The 14,906-nt window shown below is 46.7% G+C and overlaps 1 protein-coding gene across 1 annotated transcript in view; it reads right to left on the bottom strand.

The window, feature by feature from the left end:
- SCG3 (secretogranin III) overlaps positions 1 to 14,906 on the bottom strand; it is a 78,534-nt gene that overhangs the window by 50,047 nt on the left and 13,581 nt on the right. The window contains exons 7-8 of the mRNA XM_063926085.1: positions 13,894 to 14,065; positions 13,554 to 13,670 (exon numbers count right to left, since the gene is read on the bottom strand). Of these exons, the coding sequence (XP_063782155.1) occupies positions 13,554 to 13,670; positions 13,894 to 14,065 (289 nt within the window). The remainder of the gene's footprint in view (positions 1 to 13,553; positions 13,671 to 13,893; positions 14,066 to 14,906) is intronic.

Below are 14,906 nucleotides of genomic sequence, written 5' to 3'. Positions count from 1 at the left end.
CTGTTACAGGGGAAGGATGAGGGCAGACTCAGGCTCATTCTACAAGCCCCGGCCCTAGTAAAGAGTACTCTCCCAATCTCTCGGTTAACTTGAGACATTTCCATATGACATAATATGAACTTGGGGCGCTTCAAAATGTTGGTTTGAGGCCCACAAAATTCTGGCTATGCTCCTGGCTCTGGCATCTTACTTCTGACTAGGGAAGCCAATCCCGGGCCGTTTTTTCAATCCCGGGATTCAGGATTGAAAAATGCTCAATTCCAGGTTTCCCAGGATCCCCGGGATTGAGTTGGTCAATGAAAATATTATTTATTCTGTACTTTTTCTAAGATGAAAATTAATAACCAGTACAAATAAAAAGGTGTGAAAATGACTTGCTTTTATTAACCTTATATAAATGGAAAATACAAGTATTAAATCCTTAAAAGGCAATCTTAAAATAAGAATTTACTTACCGATAATTCTATTTCTCATAGTCCGTAGTGGATGCTGGGACTCCGTCAGGACCATGGGGAATAGCGGGCTCCGCAGGAGACAGGGCACATCTAAATAAAGCTTTTAGGATCACATGGTGCGTACTGGCTCCTCCCCCTATGACCCTCCTCCAAGCCTCAGTTAGGTACTGTGCCCGGACGAGCGTACACAATAAGGAAGGATCTTGAATCCCGGGTAAGACTCATACCAGCCACACCAATCACACCGTACAACTTGTGATCTGAACCCAGTTAACAGTATGATAACAAAAAACGAAGTAGCCTCTGAAAAGATGGCTCACAACAATAGTAATAACCCGATCTTTGTAACAATAACTATGTACAAGTATTGCAGACAATCCGCACTTGGGATGGGCGCCCAGCATCCACTACGGACTATGAGAAATAGAATTATCGGTAAGTAAATTCTTATTTTCTCTAACGTCCTAGTGGATGCTGGGACTCCGTCAGGACCATGGGGATTATACCAAAGCTCCCAAACGGGCGGGAGAGTGCGGATGACTCTGCAGCACCGAATGAGAGAACTCCAGGTCCTCCTTAGCCAGAGTATCAAATTTGTAAAATTTTACAAACGTGTTCTCCCCTGACCACGTAGCTGCTCGGCAAAGTTGTAATGCCGAGACCCCTCGGGCAGCCGCCCAAGATGAGCCCACTTTCCTTGTGGAGTGGGCCTTTACAGATTTAGGCTGTGGCAGGCCTGCCACAGAATGTGCAAGTTGGATTGTGCTACAGATCCAACGTGCAATCGTCTGTTTAGACGCAGGAGCACCCATCTTGTTGGGTGCATACAATATAAACAACGAGTCAGATTTTCTGACTCCAGCTGTCCTTGAAATATATATTTTTAATGCTCTGACAACGTCCAGTAACTTGGAGTCCTCCAAGTCGCTAGTAGCCGCAGGCACCACAATAGGCTGGTTCAAGTGAAAAGCCGAAACCACCTTAGGGAGAAAATGAGGACGTGTCCGCAGTTCTGCCCTGTCCGAATGGAAAATCAGATATGGGCTTTTGTATGATAAAGCCGCCAACTCTGAAACTCTCCTGGCTGAAGCCAGGGCCAATAGCATGGTTACCTTCCATGTAAGGTATTTTAAATCTACCGATTTTAGAGGCTCAAACCAATGAGATTTGAGAAAATTCAAAACTACGTTCAAATCCCACGGTGCCACTGGAGGCACTATTGGGGGTTGTATATGTAGTACACCTTTGACAAAAGTTTGTACTTCAGGCACTGATGCCAATTCCTTCTGGAAGAAGATTGATAAGGCCGAAATTTGAACTTTAATGGACCCCAATTTTAGGCCCATAGACAATCCTGCTTGCAGGAAATGTAAGAATCGACCCAATTGAAATTCTTCCGTTGGAGCCTTCTTGGCCTCACACCACGCAACATATTTTCGCCAAATGCGGTGATAATGTTGTACAGTCACTTCCTTTCTAGCCTTAATCAAGGTAGGAATAACTTCCTCTGGAATGCCCTTTTCTTTTAGAATCCGGCGTTCAACCGCCATGCCGTCAAACGCAGACGCGGTAAGTCTTGGAACATACAAGGTCCCTGCTGAAGCAGATCCCTTCTTAGAGGTAGAGGCCATGGATCCTCCGTGAGCATCTCTTGAAGTTCCGGATACCAAGTTCTTCTTGGCCAGTCCGGAGCCACCAGTATTGTTCTTACTCCTCTTTTCCGTATAATTCTCAGTACCTTTGGTATGAGACGCAGAGGAGGGAACACATACACTGACTGGTACACCCACGGTGTTACCAGAGCGTCCACAGCTATTGCCTGAGGGTCTCTTGACCTGGCGCAATATCTGTCCAATTTTTTGTTGAGGCGAGACGCCATCATGTCCACCTTTGGTCTTTCCCAACGGTTCACAATCATGTGGAAGACTTCTGGATGAAGTCCCCACTCTCCCGGGTGAAGGTCGTGTCTGCTGAGGAAGTCTGCTTCCCAGTTGTCCACTCCCGGGATGAACACTGCTGACAGTGCTATGACATGATTCTCCGCCCAGCGCAGAATCCTTGCAGCTTCTGTCATTGCTCTTCTGCTTCTCGTGCCGCCTTGTCGGTTTACGTGGGCGACTGCCGTGATGTTGTCCGACTGGATCAACACCGGCTGACCCTGAAGCAGCGATTTTGCCAGGCTTAGAGCATTGTAGATCGCTCTTAGCTCCAGTATATTTATGTGAAGGGACGTCTCCAGGTTTGACCACACGCCCTGGAAGTTTCTTCCCTGTGTGACTGCTCCCCAGCCTCGTAGGCTGGCATCCGTAGTCACCAGGACCCAGTCCTGTATGCCGAATCTGCGGCCCTCTAACAGATGGGCACTCTGCAACCACCACAGGAGAGACAACCTTGTTCTTGGTGACAGTGTTATCCGCTGATGCATGTGCAGATGCGATCCGGACCATTTGTCCAGCAGATCCCACTGAAATGTCCGTGCATGGAATCTGCCGAATGGAATCGCTTCGTAAGAAGCCACCATCTTTTCCAGGACTCTTGTGCATTGATGTACTGACACAGTTCCTGGTTTTAGGAGGTTCCTGACAAGTTCGGATAACTCCCTTGCTTTCTCCTCCGGGAGAAACACCTTTTTCTGAACCGTGTCCAGAATCATTCCCAGGAACAGCAGACGAGTTGTCGGGGTCAATTGAGATTTTGGAAGATTCAGAATCCACCCGTGTTGCTGAAGCACTACCTGGGTTAGTGCTACACCGACTTCCAGCTGTTCTCTGGACTTTGCCCTTATCAGGAGATCGTCCAAGTAAGGGATAATTAATACGCCTTTTCTTCGTAGAAGAACCATCATTTCGGTCATTACCTTGGTAAAGACCCGAGGGGCCGTGGACAAACCAAACGGCAGCGTTTGAAACTGATAATGACAGTCTTGTATCACGAACCTGAGATACCCTTGGTGTGAGGGGTAAATTGGGACATGCAGATAAGCATCTTTTATGTCCAGGGACACCATGAAGTCCCCTTCTTCCAGATTCGCTATCACTGCTCTGAGTGACTCCATCTTGAACTTGAATTTCTGTATGTACAGGTTCAAGGATTTCAGGTTTAGAATAGGTCTTACCGAACCTTCCGGCTTCGGTACCACAAATAGTGTGGAATAATACCCCTTTCCCTGTTGTAGGAGGGGTACCTTGACTATCACCTGCTGAGAATACAGCTTGTGAATGGCTTCCAAAACCGACGTCCTTTCTGAGGGAGACGTTGGTAAAGCAGACTTTAGGAACCGGCGAGGGGGAGACCTTTCGAACTCCAACATGTAACCCTGAGATATTATCTGCAGGATCCATGGGTCCACTTGTGAGCGAGCCCACTGATTGCTGAAAATCTTGAGTCGACCCCCCACCGCTCCTGAGTCCGCTTGTAAAGCCCCAGCGTCATGCTGATGGCTTTGTAGAACCCGGGGCGGGCTTCTGGTCCTGGGCAGGGGCTGCTTGCTGCCCTCTCTTACCCTTTCCTCTGCCTCGCGGCAGATAAGACTGTCCTTTTGGTCGCTTGTTTTTATAGGAGCGAAAGGACTGCGGCTGAAAAGACGGTGTCTTTTTCTGTTGGGAGGGGGTCTGAGGTAAAAAAGTGGATTTGCCGGCAGTTGCCGTGGCCACCAGGTCCGAAAGACCGACCCCAAATAATTCCTCTCCTTTATATGGCAATACTTCCATATGCCTTTTGGAATCCGCATCACCTGACCACTGTTGCGTCCATAAACTTCTTCTGGCAGATATGGACATCGCGCTTACTCTTGATGCTAGAGTACAAATATCCCTCTGAGCATCTCGCATATAAAGAAAAGCATCCTTTAATTGCTCTAGAGTCAATAAAATACTGTCCCTATCCAGGGTATCAATATTTTCAGTCAGAGAATCCAACCACACTACCCCAGCACTGCACATCCAGGCTGAGGCTACTGCCGGTCGCAGTATAACACCAGTATGTGTGTATATACTCTTCAGTGTAGTTTCCAGCCTCCTATCTGCTGGATCCTTGAGGGCGGCCGTATCAGGAGACGGCAACGCCACTTGCTTTGATAAACGTGTGAGCGCCTTATCCACCCTAGGGGGTGTTTCCCAGCGCGCCTTAACCTCTGGTGGGAAAGGGTATAATGCCAATAACTTCTTGGAAATTAGCAGTTTTCTATCTGGGTTAACCCACGCTTCGTCACACACGTCATTCAATTCCTCTGATTCTGGAAAAGCTACAGGTAGTTTTTTCACCCCCCACATAATACCCCTTTTTGAGGTACCAGCAGTATCAGAGATCTGCAAAGCCTCCTTCATTGCCGTGATCATATAACGTGTGGCCCTATTGGAAAATACGTTTGTTTCTTCACCGTCGACACTAGATTCATCTGTGTCGGTACCCGTGTCGACTGACTGAGGTAAGGGACGTTTTACAGCCCCTGACGGTGTCTGAGACGCCTGAGCCGGTACTAACTGGTTTTCCGGCCGTCTCATTTCGTCAACTGACTTTTGTAATGTGCTAACATTATCACGTAATTCCATAACTAAAGCCATCCATTCCGGTGTCGACTCCCTAGGGGGTGACATCACCATTACCGGCAATTGCTCTGCCTCCACACCAACATCGTCCTCATACATGTCGACACACACGTACCGACACACAGCAGCCACACAGGGAATGCTCTAATCGAAGACAGGACCCTCTTAGCCCTTTGGGGAGACAGAGGGAGAGTTTGCCAGCACACACCAAAAGCGCTATAAATGTATATAAACAACCCTAGAAGGTGTTGTTTTTGATATAAGCGCTTTTAATATATCAATATCGCCAAATTATGCCCCCCTTCTCTTTGTTACCCTGTTTCTGTAGTGCAGTGCAGGGGAGAGTCCTGGGAGCCTTCCTCACCAGCGGAGCTGAGCAGGAAAATGGCGCTGAGTGCTGAGGAGAATAAGCTCCGCCCCTTTTTCGGCGGGCTTTTCTCCCGGGTTTTAAGAAAACTGGCCTGGGTTAAATACATACATATAGCCTTAATGGCTATATGTGATGTATTTATTTTGCCACTAAAGGTATTTAATATTGCTGCCCAGGGCGCCCCCAGCAGCGCCCTGCACCCTCCGTGACTGAATCAGTGAGACGTGTAGCAACAATGGCGCACAGCTGCAGTGCTGTGCGCTACCTTCATGAAGACTGAGGAGTCTTCTGCCGCCTGCTTTCCGGACCTCCGTCTTCAGCGTCTGTAAGGGGGATCGGCGGCGCGGCTCCGGGACGAACCCCAGGAGGACCTGTGTTCCGACTCCCTCTGGAGCTAAGTGTCCAGTAGCCTAAGACTCCAATCCATCCTGCACGCAGGTGAGTTGGAAATCTCTCCCCTAAGTCCCTCGATGCAGTGATCCTGTTGCCAGCAGGATTCACTGAGATTTAAACCTAAAAAAACTTTTTCTAAGCAGCTCTTTAGGAGAGCCACCTAGATTGCACCCTTCTCGGACGGGCACAAAAACCTAACTGAGGCTTGGAGGAGGGTCATAGGGGGAGGAGCCAGTACGCACCATGTGATCCTAAAAGCTTTATTTAGATGTGCCCTGTCTCCTGCGGAGCCCGCTATTCCCCATGGTCCTGACGGAGTCCCAGCATCCACTAGGACGTTAGAGAAATTATACAAGTATCAACAGAATGGTGAATGGACCTTGATCTGAGTCAGACTATCAAATATCTAAATCAGACACTCAATGAGCATAGCAGCAAGTATTAAAGGCTATTACAGGTTGAGTATCCCTTATCCAAAATGCTTGGGACCAGAGGTATTTTGGATATGGGATTTTTCCGTATTTTGGAATAATTGCATACCATAATGAGATATCATGGTGATGGGACCCAAGTCTAAGCACAGAATGCATTTATGTTACATATACACCTTATACACACAGCCTGAAGGTGATTTTAGCCAATATTTTTAATAACTTTGTGCATTAAACAAAGTGTGTCTACATTCACACAATTCATTTATGTTTTATAGACACCTTATACACACAGCCTGAAGGTCATTTAATACAATATTTTTAATAACTTTGTGTATTAAACAAAGTTTGTGTACATTGAGCCATCAAAAAACAAAGGTTTCATTATCTCACTCTCACTCAAAAAAGTCCGTATTTCGGAATATTCCGTATTTTGGAATATTTGGATATGGGATACTCAACCTGTATTATTTTATTATTAGCCTTTATTTATATGGCGCCACAAGGGTTCCGCAGCGCCCAATTACAGCGTACATAAACAAAATAATAAAAACAGGAAAACAGTGACTTACAGTTGAAGACAATATAGGACAAGTACAGGGTATATAAACATAGCTACAGCAGCAGACGACACTGACCTAAGTATCAGGTGGCAGAAAACAGCTGGATTTGGTGCCATCGAAGATGGTTTAAGTAAGAGAAGGATAAGCACATGATTGTTAAGGGCCCTGCTAGTGAGAGCTTACATTCTAAAGGCTATTGGGCAGATGTACTAAGCCTTGGCGAGTAATAATGTGGAGAGAGTTGAAGTAACAGCCAATCAGCTCCTAGCTGCCATTTTTCAAACACAGCCTGTAACATGGTAGTTAGGAGCTGATTGACTGGTACTTTATATCTGTCCACTCTCTTCAAGGCTTATTACATCTCCCCCTATTTGCCTTTAAAAGTCAAACTTAACAGAATGACGTGGACCCACACTCCTTGGCCTGTGTCTAACTATTACCATCTGGCAGTCAGCACTCCAGGTTGTCACTGCGTCAGCAGCACACAACACAGTATTATTATCTATTAAACACACTACAAGAAAAAAAAAAATCTTTTCTGGGCCCCGGGAAGGCCCCAATACCACAGGAATAACATAACATTTATGGACCAGCAGCACAGGTCCACAGAAAAATAATAACTCTTCAGAGACCCACGGACGTGCCTAGGGTTGCCACCTCATCCCTTTAATTCTGGACACACATTAATTACACCGGTTCTGTGGCTGATTAAATCCAGGTGAAATGGAGTCTTTAAGTCATCCAGCCACAGAACCTGTGTAATTAATGTGTGTCCAGAATTAAGGGGATGAGGTGGCAACCCTAGCCCTGCCCCAACAACATCACAGAATAAAACAACATTTATGGCCAAGTGCAGCACAGGCCCATACAAAAATCTAAAACTTCTTGTGGGCCTGTGTTGGGCCATGAATGATATTTTATTCCTGTGGTGTTAGGGCTCAGACTGGGGCCCCAACACCACAGGTATTAAAAAATAAAATAAAAAATTCATGGCCCAACAAAGGCCCACAGGTAAAAAATAAAATTTTCATGGTCTCAGCCAGGCCCCAACAGTGCCCACAGGAATAAATTAACATTCATGGGCCACACTGGCCCCAGACCCCCAAAGGAATAAAATAACTTTCAGGGCCCCCAGTCGAACCCTGTCCCAGCCACCCCTACACACCACAGGAATCAAATAAAATATACATAATCATGGCCAGCCCCACAGTAAATAAAACTGTCATGCTGCCCCATTGCACTCCCTTGGAATAAAATTATTTCACTGACTCACCCTCTTCCAGTGGGACTTCAGTGACAGTCTTTTTCCCCCCCCAAAAGAGCAGCAACAGGAAGGTGCCCACAGTGTGATGGAAGCAGGACCCAGGCAGCAGGCACTGTCTCACTGAACATGGAGGTGAGCGGTGTGGTGCTGGTCACTGCAGGCAGAAGCAGGGATCCCTCCTCCTCCAATCCCTCAGGGTCCTGACTCCATCCAATCTATAGTCTCCAGTCCAGGGCCGGCCAACCCAATACTGATTGACCCTCTCCTCGCGTCTCAGCGCGGGGCAGTGGTGCACAGATGGCTGGCATGACTGAAGGGGCGTCCCGGCGCAGGGCTGCGCTGTGCGGCTGGCATGGCTGAAGGGGCGTCCCAGCGCGGGGCTGCGCTGTGCAGATGGCGGACTGGTAAGGCTGGAGGGTCATCCCGGCATGGGGCTGTGTGCGCAGTGACCTCTGACGTCACACAGCCGCAGTGACCTCTGATGTCACACAGCCGTGCAGCTTTTGAGCAGAGTGCTCAAGGTGCTCAGCGCTGCCCGGCAGAAAGAGAAATTACACATGCGCAGCTCAATCCCAAAATCCCGGGACTGGAAATCCTGGAAATCTTGGCCCCAAATCCCGGGATCCCGCCGGTACCTATCCCGGGATTGGCCACCCTACTTCTGACGGCCAAGATGCATGACCAGAGTAACACAAAAAGACTGCTGTGCATCCAATGTTTGTGTCTTTATACACAAGCAGCGGGTCTGAGGCACCTCCAGTAGGCGTCTCTATGCAAATTGCAGAGGATACGACATTTACATACCGCACACCGCATTTTAAACCACAGCTGTGACAGTATTTGCATACATCTCTGACTCTCCGGGCCGTAACTAGGTGTGGTCGGATGGTGCTTAGCACACAGCGCATTTCCTCTGTGGGCGCACCATCCGCATCCACACTAATAGGCTGCCTAAGCTTTAGCGCAGCCCGCTGTAGTTTACAGTATATCAGCAGTGCTACGCCCGGAACCTTCCCTGCCGGAGGGAATGCTGCTAATATACAGTACAGGCAGAGCAGGTAGCGCTGGGCTGTCTGTGTGAGTTCCTCTATCTTCCCCGTGTGATCAGCTCCACCCCCCCCCCCCCCCCCCCCCTCTCCTCCTGCTCTCCTGCACTGTACAGTGACTTCCGGATATACTGGAGATGGCTCCTGCTGCTGCTGCTCAGCGCGTAAACACAGCCTGGTTCTCTCTCTCCCACTCCCTCCCTTCCTTCCCCTGTCCCCTTGTGCAGACATCTAACCAAATGACTGTCCAGTGCACAGTCATATTGCTAAGGTCTCAATGCAATTGTTGCTTGTAGGTATGTGCTTTAATAATTTTTTTTTACATAAAATAGATAACACTGTGAGACAGTGACTAGCCTTGTGGTTGGTCATTTTGGACTGTCTCAGTGACGTTTTAGATAAATTACAACAGTGTAGGATTTTGTTTACAAAAAACACCCCCTGCACATACAGTTTTTCATTAACCCAATATCCCACTGAAATTAAGAATATAGGGGGTCATTCCGAGTTGTTCGCTCGGTAAATTTCTTCGCATCGCAGCGATTTTCCGCTTAGTGCGCATGCGCAATGTCCGCACTGCGACTGCGCCAAGTAAATTTGCTATGCAGTTAGGAATTTTACTCACGGATTTTTCCTCGTTGGGGGTCATTCCGAGTTGTTCGTTCGCAAGCTGCTTTTAGCAGCATTGCACACGCTAAGCCGCCGCCTACTGGGAGTGAATCTTAGCTTATCAAAATTGCGAACGAAAGATTCGCAATATTGCGATAAGACATCTCTGTGCAGTTTCTGAGTAACTCGAGACTTACTCGGCATCTGCGATCAGTTCAGTGCTTGTCGTTCCTGGTTTGACGTCACAAACACACCCAGCGTTCGCCCAGACACTCCTCCGTTTCTCCAGCCACTCCCGCGTTTTTCCCAGAAACGGTAGCGTTTTTTCGCACACTCCCATAAAATGGCCAGTTTCCGCCCAGAAACACCCACTTCCTGTCAATCACATTACGATCACCAGAACGAGGAAAAATCCGTGAGTAAAATTCCTAACTGCATAGCAAATTTACTTGGCGCACTCGCAGTGCGGATATTGCGCATGCGCACTAAGCGGAAAATCGCTGCGATGCGAAGAAATTTACAGAGCGAACAACTCGGAATGACCCCCGTTCTGGTGATCGTAATGTGGAGAAACGGAAGAGTGTCTGGGCGAACGCTGGGTGTGTTTGTGACGTCAAACCAGGAACGACAAGCACTGAACTGATCGCAGATGCCGAGTAAGTCTCGAGTTACTCAGAAACTGCACAGAGATGTCTTATCGCAATATTGCGAATCTTTCGTTCGCAATTTTGATAAGCTAAGATTCACTCCCAGTAGGCGGCGGCTTAGCGTGTGCAAAGCTGCTAAAAGCAGCTTGCGAGCGAACAACTCGGAATGACCCCCATAATGCTTATTGTTTTGAAATATTCCGTTGACCATTATAAGGAGGACTCTGCCTTCCTAATGTGTAAAAAAGGGGGACTCTGCCTGCCGTAATGTGTAAAAAGGGAGACTCTGCTGCTGTAATGTGTATAAAAAGGGGGACCTGCCTGACGTTATGTGTAAAAAAAGAGGGACTCTGCCTGAGTTATGTGTAAAAGGGGACTCTACCTGCCTAATGTGTAAAAGGGGACTCTACCTGCCTGGGGGACTCTGCTGTCTAATGTGTAAAAAGGGGGACTCTGCTTCTGTAATGTGTAAAAAAGGGGGACCTGCCTGCCTAATGTGTAAAAAAAGAGGGACTCTGCCTGCCTAATGTGTAAAAAAAAGGGACTCTGTCTGACATTATGTGTAAAAAGGGGACTCTACCTGCTGTACTGTGTAAAAGGGGACTCTACCTGCCTGTCACGGGCTGGTCTGGTTGTGTTCCCGGTAATGACCTGGGTGAGCCAGTGGAGGGCGCAGGGAGGCAGAAGTTAGGTGGTTTGAGACATGGACAAGTCATATGCTGGAGCACTCTGGAAGATTACACAGTGAGCACAGAGAATTGGTGAGACCTGAAGCAGAGGCGCGGAGTCTAACTCGCCAAGGGTTTTTGCCAGTGACCCCCACCAGGGGATATGGTCTTCGCTGTGTCTGATGGGCAGGTCGCGGCCCTCTGCTCAGGTTTCTCTGTGGAGGCTGTGAGACACTCGGGTATACAGGAATGCTTAATACTGGATTATACTGAAGTGCTTAACCCTTAATAGTGAGTCCGATGGTGATGGGAAAAGGTAAGTATATCGGAGATGGTGAACTCAGGAGTACTTGAGTAGCTGAGGATGACTAAATCGGTATGGCAGCCGATAGCGTGAGGACAGTCTGTGTTTCAATGGTGCAGCCAAATGGCCGATAACAGAGCTGGTCAGGGAAATGATGATACGGCCTGTGAGCCGAGAGCAGGGTCGGTCTAGGAACCAATGGTGTAGCCTGGGAGCCGAGAATATCTGAAGCTTGTGAGGGTAATCCTGTACTGAGCACAGCAGACTGGTAACACACTGAGATGAGATAGTGGAAGTCTCCGGCGGCAGGTAAGTAACCAGGAAAGGCAGGTACAGCAGGACACAGGTAAACAGATCTCTGGAGCAAGCCTGGAGCCTTGAGAGCGACGCTGGATAACTTGCAGGAGAACTGACAAGTTGTTCAAGGCAATGAAGACTCTGGGAAGCCTGCTTATATTCCCCCAGAAGGATGCTGATTGGTTGCTGCTGGCAGCAGCAGAAGCATGCACAGAATCAGGAAGTAATTACCTGGATACCTGGATCATGTGACTCTGGATCATGTGACTCTGCCAGAGTCAGTGGACATCATGCCAGTAACCACAGAACGTGCTGTGATCTACGGCACAGAATACACCAGCGTGCCGGTAAGTGGCGTGCGTGAGCAACACGTGAACCGTGGTTCCTGACACTGCCTAATGTGTAAAAAGGGGGTCTCTGCTGCTGCCCAATATGTAAAAAGGGGCAGTCTGCTGCTGTAATGTGTAAAAAGGGGACTCTGCCTGCCTAATGTGTACAAAGGGGGACTCTGCTGCTGTAATGTGTATAAAAGGGGGACTCTGCCTGCCGTTATGTGTAAAAAGGGGACTCTGCCTGCTGTTATGTGTAAAAAGGGGACTTTGTCTGCCTAATGTGTACAAAGGGGGGGACTCTGTTGCTGTAATGTGTAAAAATGGGGGACTCTGCCTGCCTAATGTGAAAAAAGAGGGACTCTGCCTGGCGCTATGTGTAAAAAGGGGACTCTGCCTGCCGTTATGTGTAAAAAGGGATATTCTGCTGCTGTGATGTGTAAAAAGGGGACACTGCTGCCGTAATTTGTAAAAGGGGGCTCTTCCTGCGTAATGTGTAAAAACAGGACTGTATTTCTCAGCACAAATCAATTAGAAATTGAATTTCCTCCTATTTATGGTGCAGGCCATACTTGGCTGACATTTAAATGTTGCCCTCTGGGACATCCCAAAAGGGAAGGTCTGACGGGAGGTACGGGGGCAGTAGTGCCACAAATTGGGTGTAGTATGTTATGTCGGCGCTTGGGATCCCAGCATACCGGTGTCGGGATCCCGACCACCTGCATGCAGGCAGCGGGATGAGCACAAAAGAGCCCCTTGCGGGCACTGTGGCACGCCGCGCTATTTATTCTCCCTCCAGGGGTGTCGTGGACACCCCAAGAGGGAGAATAGCTGTCAGTATTCCGGCTGTCGGGATTCCGGCGTCGGTATGGTGAGTGCCGGGATCCCAACAGCCGGCATATCAAATGCCTCACCCACAAATCACATCACAGCCCCGCTCCTGATGCTCAATGCTTCCTGCTGCTCAATGCTGCTATATGTGAGCTTCACTTAATTTAATCGTTAGAACTGTTCACTGTGAAAGCCTTAAAATCTTTATCTACTAAGCTGTCCTAGATTTCAGCGTGACCTAGTCCAGACAGTGGCCTGTGTCCCTTAGTTCATCTATTTCTCCAATATTAAAAATCTTTGCTGTCTGACACACAATATGCCAATCTCAAGTATTCAAATCTGACATAGAAATACAAAGAATCTGATTGGATGACGTGCAACCTGCTATCACTGCTTAAATAAATCACGCTCACAGTGCAATATTATATAAGAAAACTGGGTACAGGGTTGGAGAATATTTTGGCATTTTACAAATAAAAGATAACCATAATATTCATTAAAAGGGGGCAAAGGAAACAGTAATAATATAAAAGGAAATGGAAATTGATTACTAATAACTACATTGAATTATTACACAAATTTGGACGTTAATGCAAAAGGATTTTTGTTTTGTTTTGGGTTTGTTTGTTTTTTTACCAATGAGATGGCTGTAATTTATTTAATTTTGCGAAAAGAAATACTTTAGGTCCTTTTTATTACATTACACATTCAACTTTTAAAAAAAAATCTTTTTAGGGTATTTGTTCTTCTTCAGTCTATATGCAACCAAGAAAGACAAAACAAAACAATAAATGCTTACCCAAATAGTTGACTCCTTCGTCTGGCGTGATTGTTCCATATTTTACCATCATTTTCACAAAATCGATAAGTGTTTTCATTATGGTTATCAATGTTTCCTTCTCTTTAGCATCATTTTCTATAAAATGAAAAAGAGGGGGCTTTATAAATAGTACACAATTAAAAGTATAAAACGTATAAATGATAAAAAAGTAAATAATTTATTGTAACATGAAACATTTGTAAATAAATTTGTATTTGCAAAACAACCAATGTCATCGATTTAATTTACTCTTTAAGTAGTTTTGTACACATTACATGCAGGAAAGAGGAACATGTGCATTATTTTATTCTATGAATACCTGAATTTAGGCTTTTTATTAGATGGTAGAAGTTTGGGAAATACTGAAGATCTTCAAAATTGTCTTCCGCTGACATTTCATTCCTCCTTTCCAAATTAGCTGCAGGGGTCAAGTCAATTTCTGCTATATTGTTCCCTTCGGGTACTTCTTTAACTTCTTTATCTTCAGTAACCTGTAGTAAATTAATTGCATATATTGAATAATATAGAAACAGAGATTTGATGGAAGATAAGAACCACCTGGCCAATCTACTCTGTCCCTTTTTTTTATTCTTTAGGCAATCTCAAACCTTTTCGAACCTTAGTTCTTTGTAAGGATATTCAAATGCCTATCCCAAGCGTGTTTAAATTGCTCTACTGACTCTACCACCTCTGATGGGAGGCTATTCCATTTGTCCACTACCCCTTCTGTGAAGTAATTTTTCCTTAAATTTCCCCTGGACCTGCCTCGGTTCCGGTATGAATGGTCGACCATGTTATGGTCGACAGTCATAAGGTCAACCACTATTGGTCGACATTGACATGGTCGACATGGACACATGGTCGCCACATGAAAATGGTCAACACATGAAATGTCGACACGTGAAAAGGTCGACATGAGTTTTTTAACTTTTTTTGGTGTCGTGTTTTGCGTAAAGTGACTGGGAACCCCAATTAGTGCACGGCGTCCCCTCGCATGGCTCGCTTCGCTCGCCATGCTTCGGGCATGGTGCCTTCGCTTCGCTCGGCACAGATTACCGTTCCAATCGTAGTCCACGTGGATCGTAAAGTATGGAAAAGTTCCCCAAAAGAAAAAAAGTTAAAAAACTCATGTCGACCTTTTCATGTGTCAACCTTTCATGTGTCGACCATTTTCATGCTTCGACCATGTGTCCATGTCGACCATGTCAATGTCAACCAAAAGTGGTCGACCTAATGACTGTCGACCATAACATGGTCGACCATCTGAACGGATACCACCTGCCTCCCTCCATTTTCAGTGTATGTTCTTGAGTTCTAATACTTCTCTTCCTT

Source organism: Pseudophryne corroboree, chromosome 6, assembly GCF_028390025.1.
Source record: "Pseudophryne corroboree isolate aPseCor3 chromosome 6, aPseCor3.hap2, whole genome shotgun sequence".
NCBI classification, from domain to species: Eukaryota; Metazoa; Chordata; class Amphibia; order Anura; family Myobatrachidae; genus Pseudophryne; species Pseudophryne corroboree.
The sequence above is the reverse complement of the archived record's forward strand: the minus strand, read 5'-3'. Positions and strand labels throughout refer to the sequence as shown.